Source organism: Hydra vulgaris, chromosome 08 (genome assembly GCF_038396675.1).
Source record: "Hydra vulgaris chromosome 08, alternate assembly HydraT2T_AEP".
In the NCBI taxonomy this organism is placed as follows: domain Eukaryota; kingdom Metazoa; phylum Cnidaria; class Hydrozoa; order Anthoathecata; family Hydridae; genus Hydra; species Hydra vulgaris.
The window spans coordinates 15,838,397-15,850,000 of NC_088927.1; the positions used below are offsets into that span (position 1 = coordinate 15,838,397).

The window sequence follows — 11,604 nt, forward strand, 5'->3', positions numbered from 1 at the left end:
AACAAAAATATTTTTTCTGTCAATAAAATTATATGTACAAGTACATATAGTTCTTCAACAGCGGTTCTCGGTGACAAGACCTGTATGGTCTTCTTTGAGTATCCGCGTTCTTTATCTTTATTCTTTATTTTATTTTATTTTAACGATTTCTTTGCATGTAATTTTACTTATTGATGTATTTGTAAATATTGTATTAAATATTGCAATAAAGAACAAAAAAAAAGAAAATAAAATAAAAATAAATAAATAAATAAAATGTAACTTTTAGTACATATAAATTTTTACTTAATTTAAAAACACTAACAAATTCATAAAATAAATTGATAGACTTTTGGAAAAGCAAAAATGTAAATTTAACACTTTATCTATTTTATAGTTTTTATATGTTTATACTTTTAAATACTATGAAAAATTTGTGTTAAAGCGTTTCAGGCTAGCCATTTTGACTACTAAAAGAACGTCGTAAGTTAGTTTTATCTTAACACACTTAAAACACGTATTGATAAGATAAAAATTGTATCACTTCTTTTACCAACACATGTTTAAAAATTAGATTAATTTATAACTGCATGTTGGAGTTTAAAGAAGAATCTTTATCTTTACTTATATTTTGCATTCTCGCTAGAGCTGTGAGTGCCAAACCGGCTTTGTGACGTTTGATTGCTAATCTTGAAATAGTCTTTGTATTTTGCTCCATTGCGCTTCTAATCCCTGAATTTTCAGTATCAATGTCATCAGGCTTTGGTTCGGTGCAATATAAAATTAACATCCTGTAAATTTGTACTACTATAACGAGAGCATTTTTTATTATGAGCAATATCATCATTTCTGTTACAACTTCGTAACGAGTAACAAGTACAAAACGAAATATAAAAAAGGGACCATCTTGCATACATAGAACCAATAAAGTGCCTACTAACTCTAAATATTTTTTAATACATTCTTTATGCTTACTTTTTTTAGCCTCGTCAAAAGACTTATCATTTTCTGGATCTGCATCTTCAACCAGGCTATCTATAGGCATTTTAGACAAGTTTGAATCGTACAATGTCCGCCAGGAACTATTGTCTTTAGTATCAAAGTCATCATGTTTAAAATCGGTTGGAAATTTTTGTTGCGTGACTGCTTGCTTATCTTCACTAACTCTTTGGAGCATTGTTTTATAATGCATATACGATGTAGGTCCTACTTGATTTGATTTAATTTTTCTAAAATAACTCATTTCTTGAAACTCGTTAGATTCTTCTTTTTCTTCTTGCTTCAATCCTTCCTCAGGTAATATTATAGTCAATGAAAACTGAAGCACAGATAAGCCCCATACTCCCATAACCCCATGTAATATGGAAGCAGTTCCACCAATTTTTTGAATGTCAGCAATAGCAACATCATTTGCGTAAATATCATTAAACTCAACAATATCGGCTGCCGTGCCAATATAAATTAATATGATTTGAGAAAACTGCTGCCGGGATATAGTGCCTAAATTGTAAAAGAAATATATTCAGTAGAATTATGTGGACAGTAGTAATGATGAATGTATTTTTTGGTGTGACGATGGTTGCTTGAATGGAAAGGTAAAACATATATATGTTGGCTGTTCTAAACAGTAAATATTTTCTTAAGCTGCATTATGAATAAATGACAAATGTTAAAGTTAAAAAAAAAATGTTTGATATTTGTTCAATTTTAAGTGCTTGAAGATACTTTAAGATAATTTTTAAAAATTATTAAAATTTAAACAAATAAAAAATATCGTACTAGATTAGATTATTGACTATATGTATGTCATCAAAAAAGTTAACACATTCACACCCTAATTTAATAGACAATTTACTATGAGCTTCATTACGCAATGGTTTAATTGCTTTATAATTTTAAATACATTATTTTTTACTTTATGCACCGTGTGTGTTTTTTACGTAAGTGTGTGTTCGCTTCATTAGCATGTGATAGTTACAAAAATATTGTTTGTTACCTTCGTATGTGCTTGTTACCTAAGTTTGTGTTTGCTGCCTAAGCTTGTGTTAGTTAAATTAGTATGGATTTGACATTTGACATAGGACATTTTTTTTTATTACTTCATAAACAAATGATTAAATAAATTACCTGAAGGAAGCATCCATCTTCCGATAATTAAAATAAATAAACCAGTCTGTTCAATAACAATAATTCTTTTTAAAAAAGACCATTTGCTGAAGGTCTATAATAAATATATAAATGATGTATAAAAGATGCTTCTATTTAAACTTTATTAAAAAGACTTTTTTAAATTATTGTCTATGGTAATCATTTTTAGCTCTATGGCAAAACAATCAGGTCTTTTTAGAATGCCTTTTCCAGATTTTCTTTAGGTTTATATTTTAACTGAAAATTAACTATTCAGATTAAAGGGTATTGGGTCATAATAGGGAAAAAAATGAATAGTATTATTAATCTGTTGGCAAGAGTTATGAATTTCCTTTTCAGAATGCTTTTTTAAAAAAAATGAATTAAGCTGCTTAATTTCTTTAGATTCAACCCTTCCACCTTATACTATATACACCTACACCCTACACTACTTTTAATTAAGTGTTATTAACCAAAAATGTAACCAATAACTGAATCAAAAATTGCGAAATTCCCATCAATGAATCAGTGTCATTGTTTCTTAAAAAAATTAATTAGTGCTTTTAAACGTTTTATATAAAATGCGCACAATAAACTATCAAAAACGTTATAATATAAAAATTACCCTAACAGGCTAACAGGGTTCAGTAAAAATTGAAAAAAAAGTTTATTTAAACATTACAAATCAACAAATAAATAGCGGATATTTATATTTTTTTAAATTTGTACTATTGATAGATATTAAAAACATACTCACTCTTGTTATGATATCTTCACCAAGCAGAGCATATGAACACTCTTTATATACAATACATTGAATTTGTCTGTGACGAAAAAAGGAAATGCTCACAATCAGTACGACACAGTAAAAAAATGCGCTCGGACAAAACCTAATTTTAAATCCAATAAAAAACAAATTAAAGAAAATAATTTAAACAATAAATAAAAACTCACTTAAATGATTTTAAGTTATTCAGTTATGTATTAAATAAAAACATTTTTTTTTTTTTGATTTTAGGTACTCCAAGAAGACCTTATGGTCTTGTCACAGAGCACCGCGGAAGTGCATTTAACCAGAAAGTTCACGCCTCCTTCCTTACCGTGACGCGAAAATGTGTCCAGATCTCGTTTTAAACCTGGATCTCCTGCTTCTATAGCGAGCGCTCTAACCACTGCGTTACGGCCGCAAATATTTAATAAATAACTGAATAATTTATTTTAAAAATACCGTTATACTTAACCCATTATAAAATTTATTGCTTTACTACAAAATAACAGAAACAAACAAAAATAGTTTTTTATAAACATATGTTTCTCCCTAAGGAAAAAAAAGCGATATATACCTCCATAATATTTCATCTCTAAAAAATAACATTTTATCTAGTTAATATTGCTTGCCAAAAAGTTTTTAAAATAATTCATACAAAAAAAGTTAAACTCCAGCTAAGTAAGTTTTAGACATAAATAGAAATTTTACATATATATGATTTATTATTTACACTGGAGGAATTATTTTAAAAGAAATATCTGTTGACCTTTAACTTATTTCTGTTAACTTTTAAACTTATCTTAATGAAATAAAAGATTTGAAAGCAATTTTTTATTCTACTGATCAAATTTAGTTCTCGCAAATTTTAGGTAAAAAAGATTGCTTTTAGTAGCTGTTGTAAATGTTTATATTAAGCAAATTTAATGCAAGCTTTCAATGCAGCTTCTTGTTGACAAATAAAACACAATAGGGTATTTCCAAAAAATAACGCACGGAAATTTGAAATATGTTTTGCGTTTTATTTTCAAAATAATATGTCTCTAATATACTTAAATTTAATTCTAATCTATATAAACATTTCGTAATCAAAGAATGGTATACATCAGTAATGTTATCAAAGAATAAATTTGAAGCAGAATCACGCACGAAACAGAAAATTGCAAATTTTAGTTACTAGCTAAAACTTTAATTTCTCGAAAAATATAAGTTTTAGTAGCATAAAAATTTCCAGAAAGTTACAGGATTGCAATATTATCCTAGAGTCACAGCAAGCGTTCAAATGCAGTTCATTTATGCTCACGCACAGAAGTTACGCTCGGAAGTCGCAAATTTGTCAAGTTTGTGTCGATATTTTTATGAAACTAAATTCCTTGTAGTGTTTTAAGTGAAATATCATATTTTTACAACTCATATTTGATATATTTTTGATGAGAAAAAGCAGGGATCGAATATTTCTAGCTTGAGTATAGCGTTTAGAAAATCATTGGACATTTTTCAAACTAATGCGACATTAACACAAAAAATATAAAATAATAAAAATATATTTAAACATTTAGATACCCGAAAGTATAACTAAAATATTTTTTTTATACTTGTTCTTTAAAATAATAATAATTGTATACATATTGCTTTAAGTCCCAGGCTTCTAATTGACCTAAAAAGTTCTAACTTCTAATTTTAAAAAAACGCACCGCGCCCACTGGGAAAGAAAAATATAAATTTACGCACAGAAATGGTAATCCCCATTAGTGTTAAATGAACATTGAAGAAGTTCTAGAGCATACAATTATTTAGATGGTTTTTAAAAACAATTTTGGCATTCGTTGGCTGTTGCAACAATGTAATTCAAGTAAGTGAGTTAGTTATTGTTAATTAAGTACAAATATAGTTGTTGAAATGTAGTTTTTTTATGAAATATAGTTTTTTTATGAAATATAGTTGTTGCATTGAAAAAACTCTATGCTATGGCAGGGAGATCAAAATAGCGATAGGTTTGAAATTTTAGTTTTGCGTTTCCTATTTAAAAAAAAGTTAAATGTTACTTTTTTCTTGGAAAGCAAGTTCTCCTTTCTACTTTTTCTATAAAGCTTGAAAATATTATAACTCACTTGAAACATATAAATGTATAACAACTCAATTAAAACAAGATTTTTAAAATCTTGAAGAACTCAAGATTCAACCAAATTTCAAAAACTTGCTTTAATTGAATTGTTATATAAATGATTTTGGGTAACATCTTCAGAGACAAAACGCTCAACGTATTTTATGTTTAGTAACATTTAAAGCTCCTTCAAGTTGAAGTTCTTTCTACAAATTGATTATGAGTTTCGATGATTTTGGGAATAATTCATGAATATATAAACATCCAATCTCTTGAAATAAAAAGTATATATATAAAAATGTGACATTACGAAAATCAAAACTTCCCTTAAGTAACGGTGGAATTGCCCCTTTTTTTTCATGTTTTTGTAAACTCTACAGCTTTTTAAACATTGATTTTTGAGTACTTGCCCATGAAATGTTTGCATAGTTGATGAAGCTATGAATTATCCCAAAGTAGAATAATTTAAGACTATGCATTGATGTAAGAGCGAACTCGATACATCAAACTTATGATTTTGGTGATTTTTGACTGGATGAAGTAAGGAAGATAAGATAACTTTTCATCAACAATGATTAATAAGAATCTTATATTGGATGCTTTTTAATTAGTTTATCATTTAGGAATAGTTTAGGCAAATTGAGAGGATGATTTTCCTCTTGTGTTTTTTTATGAAATAGTATATACTTTTTTTTCTAGGCATTAAGCGAGAGTTTGTTAGCCTTAAACCAGTTGCTTACTTTATCCAGTCCTATATTATATCAACTTGTTTCTCCACGCAGCGGTCTTTTTTTTCAAGGTTCGTGTTTTGGAGTTGAGAGAGGGTTATAACCACAATTAAGTAGCCTCCCCGTCTGTAGTGGCCTTCTAGGCCTTGAGGAGGTGAATTAACAAAACAAAAAAAACAAATAACTTTTTTGACATCATTTTTCCTGAAAAATAGATTCGTGTCATCTAAAAACATTACTGAATTCAGTTTTATGGATGCATTACAAAAGTCATTTATATATATTAGAAAAAAGAGTGGTTTAAGAATCGATCCTTGCGGGACTCCACATAAGACATTTAATACTCCAGATTGGACATTATGTACATATTTTTTTCTGATGCTAAGATAATCCAATAATAGGTTTTATTAATTATTCCTTATGTCTTTACTTATCTAAGAGAATGCAATGATCCACAATATCAAATGCTTTTGATAAATCAAGAAAAACTTCTTAAGTAAACTTATTATTTTCAAAACCATTAGTTATTTGATTTACAATTTCAATAGTTGCATGCTTAATTAAAAGATTATTTTGAAAACCAAAAAAATTATTTTTAATATAGTAATCATAGATTCTATTATAAACTACACATTCGAAGAGTTTTGAAAATACAGTAAATATTGATATTGGTCTGTAGTTTGTATGTCAGAATAATCATTGCATTTGTAAAATTTAACGAGAGCTTTGGTATTTGAATCAGAGGCCTATTAAGGTTGTGTTTGTTTGCAATAACTATATATGCATTTATAATTTTAGTATATACAAATAAAATTTTAAACTTATAAATAAAACTATATATTATGATAACTAATGTAGTCTTACCAGTGGAATTCCAGTCCTTTTCGACCAATCGCACTATATAGGCCTTCAAACACTAATAGAAATAATAGTATTAACAAATACCAAAATCTATTATCTTGTTCTTGTTTAGAAACTATCCATATACATAATAAACCATGTACGAAAAATAACAATCTTGGAAGCAACGCTTTGATAACAATAAGTACAAGTGTAGATTTTTTCATTGGTTGTGTTAGATTCATTGGTGGCGTCAATTCATAGATAGTTTTACTGCATCAGAAGTATTGAAACCAATAACTAAGTTACAAGTAGTAAAATACTTTAAATCAAATTCAATTTTCATTTATGCATAAGCAATTACGCGTCAAACACAGTTTTTCAAATATTTTTCAAGCACTGCTCTTTTTGAAGTTTAAAAACCATTTTCTACTTAACTAGTACTTTTTAGTTTAAAAGTCTGAATTGATCACGAAGAAGTTTGGATAGAAATAAACACGGTTAACAAACTTTGTTTAATTCTTTGATATTTTTTGGAAATTCTTTTAAAAACTATTTAAAATTTTGAAAAATTTTCTGCTTTATAAGTATTAAAAAAAATTATTAACAATAAAAAAGGATTTCCATCACAAATATTAGTCAAAATATTTATAATCAATAATAAGTTGTTTATATAGCAGTTATATGTTAGTTTACCGTTTTCAAAAACAAAATAAATGCATTTTGCTTTGTGGTGTATTTTACACAACATCAAAAATGTCTTATTTTGTTTCGGTTTTTACGAAAAAATGAAAAACTGTTTTATTTAGCAATATTTTTTACAGTTACATTTTTTACTGCATTTTCGGAGACGCAGATGTTAATTGTCAAATTAAAAAAATGAGTATAATTATAAGATTTATTATGTAAAAGCAACATTTTTCCAGCATTATAAACATTTTGCTTGTCACCTTGTTGTAAGAGTTGTATCACCCTGCTTAAAACAAAGGTGTATCAAAAAAAAGTACTACTGTAATGGTAAACAAAAGCAGGTTGGCCCAGTGGTAATAACGCTCGATGGCCCTGTGGTAATACCGCACGTTGACTATTATTAAATAATGTAAGTGTGGTGATTAGTTACGGAACATGGCGATTAGTTACGGAACATGGTTATTAGTTACGGATCATGGCGATTAGTTACAGAACATTTTTTTTACTAAAAAAAAAACTTTCATCATTTATAAAAGACTTTAGTAAAGACTTAATTTTTGTAAATGAATATTCTTGTAAATAAATATTCTTATTAATAAATATTTTTATAAATAAAAAGAAATTAAACTATCTTAGAGTTTCAACGGATTTATACTAAGGTAATATATAATTAAGATAAATTTAACTAGGCTATAATATTTTGTATTGCTTTCACTGCAATATTTTATATTACTTTCAGTATTATGCAGTATTTATATTCGTACATACTATGTATTACGTTAAATTATATATGTAACGTAGTATAAAGGAGTTTCACTTTTAATTTTGAAAGTGTTCCATTAGATCTTTCTAGAAATCATAACAAGAAAAAGAAATGATATCGGCGGTGGTGAAAATCACCAAATAGTAACTAAAAATTAAATTAATTATTAAAGATAGTTCAGAGTAGAGAAAATTGTAAAGGGTAATAGTACAAACTTGTAAATAGTAACAGTACAAAATTGTAAAGGGTAATAGTACAGACCGTATTTTACGTAAAAAAAATTTTGTATAAAATATAATGGTAAAATTTGTATAGAATATAATAGTAAAAACGTATATTTTAAATACTTGCACTGCAATAATTCAAAGTACCCTCAGATAAAAGCTTTTTTTTTTAGTTTTTTACTAATTGATCATCAATATATTGCTGTTTTTGTCAATGTGCCTCATAATGCTAGCCTTTTAAGTTTTTGCCGAACTTACCCAATTAGTGCATTAGCCCAATCAAGATGACTTAACATAAACAATTTTAAAAAGTTGAAAACTAAGTATTTAGTTCTAATAAATTAATTATTAGAAATAAGCTGGTGTTTTTAACTTTCTTTCATAAAAAATAACCTAAACAACAAAAGTTATAATGTGACCCTATACAATCACCATAAACTCTAATCCACATAAACCTTACACCACCATAAACCCTTTACAACAAAAAAATGTAAAATTAAATAAATGATTAAACTAAAAGATTGTTTATAGAACATATTAAATAGCGATATGTAATAACAAAACGTAGCTTTTAGTTAAAGGTAAAATATTTAGCTACCAAATAGTTTAATGTAAAAAAAAAAACAACATCTTTTTGTTATTAATTCAAATCTTTTAAGAACTTTTATTATCTATATATTTATATAAAACTAAATTACCATCTTTTACACCTAAAAAAAATAAATAAAAAAAACTGACTCCGCTAAAAAAGGCCTAACCGCTTTTAAATGTAATATAAAAAAATAGTAGCGCTGCAGTCATACCTTTAAAATGCTGTTTAAAACGAGTAATTATATGAATTAGTTTTTTATATGCGTTTTTTAGCTTGGTGACGCTTTAGTATTAAAGTTTTTGCAATAAAATATAAACAGTATTTTTATAAATTACAAGTTTCAATGAGTTTTATAATTCTAAAAACTTGGAAGTTTACTTAATATTTTACATAATATTTTTAAGAGTCAAGATTAAAAAAATCACATTTGACCTCACTTATAACTTAGTTAAAAATCACTTATTACCTTTGGCAACGTGCGTAAATAAAATGGGTGTAAAAAGACATTATAACAAACTGGCCACTTTTGGTATCAACGTTCTCACATTCCCCCTCCCCCACCCTCCCCACCAAAAAATCCGAGACCCGTCACTGCTCAATTTACATTTCACATTATATCATTATCTATTTTACTTTATACCAACTTCTTACTTTATTATATAAACTCCTTATTTTATTATATCAACTTTTGTTAAAACATTTATTTTTAAAATAAAAATAGAAAACACTTTTGAACTGATCAAGAAGTTTTCTAAATATTCATTAAATTTAAAATTGCTTATGTATATGTAATATATATGTAAACATAGAGTTTTTAACATTATAGTTTCTCAAGATAGAAATAATAATGTTTAATAAATCTGTTTCAACTTACCATTCGGAAAACTAGTCTTGGTTAGAGCAAAACGTAACATATATATGTTATACCTAATAGATGGAAAACCTTCTTGTTAAATTTTCAACAAAACACAAAATGTCCTTTAAGGGTTTCGAAAATAGTATTTCTATCTTGATTATAGATCTTTTTTAATGAAAAAAAACAAATAACTTCCGTTTCTTAAAAAAATCTTAAATTGCATTTTAACAAGTTTTCTGATGGACAACATTGAAATAATTAGAAACAAAATTAGTTTAATTTATTTAAAATTGATTCGTTCTTCTTATAAAAATAAAATCTAGATGAACGTTACTTAAAGGTTTTATTAAATAGATCTTATTACCTGCAGGGCCATATTTCCAGGCAACTAAATTGCTTTATAAAGTCTTAATCTATAATCAATTAAATATTTATTTGAAGCTAATGAAATATTTATTTTATTCATTTTGAAAAAAACTATAAAGTTAACTTAACTGCAATTCAATATCAAAAGCTGTTTATTAAAATTATTTATCATATTTGTAATGATTTTTAGAAAGTCTTTTAAAAAGTTAACAGCTAAAAATCGAAGAACAAATAAAAAAGTTCTATTTGATTTTATTTAAATGATTTGTAGGCTGATAATCTGACTTCATTAAAATATTAAAACAAACTGTGTAACAATTTTAAGTATAAGTTGCAGGGTTGTAGCAGCGCTAACGTTTAGGCAAGATTTTGGTGCTAAAAGTTGAATTTTTTAGCGCTGAATAAAAATATATTTTAAGTTCTACATAACGAGTTGCAGATGTGTATAGCTGATAAAACTTTACATAGAAAACCGTCTAAAAAAATTTTAAAACGCCTAAACATTTACAATTAGAATAATATTTAAGGAATACTATAGTTATCAACAACGTAAAGCAATTCACGATATTAACAACAATTTAAAGCCATTGACGACGTTCTCATAAACAATTTCTTATTTGCAATAGTCTATAGGTAATTTAAAAAAAAAACACTAAGTGTTACTAATTTTGTTTTGCTTTTTTTTACATATTTGCTTTGCACCATAGATATAAGATTTACATCTATGGCACAAAGCAAATATGTAAAAAAAAAAAAAAAAAAGAAGAAATTAGTAACACTTAGTACATTGTATATGTATCACAAATACAATTTTGTTTTAATTTTTTTGTCATTCAGACAAGGTGGTTTAAAAAAATTATTATTTATATTACTTATTTTACTCTATAAATGTTTTAGCAAGAACAAAAGCAAATGTAGCACGTGTTACATTGGCAGCAAAAAAATTATTGACACTAAAATATTTGTTACATATATTTAAAAGTATTGTGAAAATAAAATAACTTTTAGGTAAGTTTGCTCTTTAGTTATATACTTTAGGTTCTTATTTATAACTTTTATATATATATATATTTTTTTTTTGTTCTTTATTACGATATTTAATACAATATTTACAAATATATTAATAAGAAAAATTACATGCAAAGAAATCGTTAAAAAAAATAATAAAGAATAAAGATAAAGAACGCGAATACTCAAAGAAGACCATACAGGTCTTGTCACCGAGAACCGCTGTTGAAGAACTTTGAGCTTAATTTAGATTTTAGAAAAAACAAAAATAAATAACTACAAATTTAAATCTTTTCTTTAGTTATGTTTTCTTTAGTTTTCTTTAGTTAGGGTCTTTATGGCTTGAATTAAAATACTTATTCTTCTGACTCAAGCGAAAACAAAATTATCATAATATTCTTGATAAACAAATACGTCTCGCATCCTACTTGCATCTATACGATTACTGGTTCTTGTTACTCAAATGTATCTTACAATTGCACTAATCTTAATTGCTAATTAATTAATAAATAAACGAAAACAATAACAATATGATTGCACTTGGTACATCCAAATGCACTT

General features: G+C 26.3%; 1 protein-coding gene across 2 annotated transcripts in view; it reads right to left on the reverse strand.

Annotated features, from left to right (window-relative positions):
- Positions 1-262: 262 nt before the first annotated feature.
- Positions 263-11,604, reverse strand: part of LOC101236992 (transmembrane protein 26) — a 25,091-nt gene continuing 13,749 nt past the window's right edge. Inside the window, exons 1-5 of one of the 2 annotated variants that reach the window (XM_065803170.1) lie at positions 9,688-9,809; positions 6,569-6,844; positions 2,864-2,996; positions 2,107-2,200; positions 263-1,479 (exon numbers count right to left, since the gene is read on the reverse strand). In XM_065803170.1, coding sequence (XP_065659242.1) covers positions 560-1,479; positions 2,107-2,200; positions 2,864-2,996; positions 6,569-6,789 — 1,368 coding nt within the window. In that variant the 5' untranslated portion in view covers positions 6,790-6,844; positions 9,688-9,809 and the 3' untranslated portion in view covers positions 263-559. Of the gene's footprint in view, positions 1,480-2,106; positions 2,201-2,863; positions 2,997-6,568; positions 6,845-9,687; positions 9,810-11,604 lie in introns of those variants that run through there. The other variant, XM_065803169.1, reaches the window with a different exon arrangement.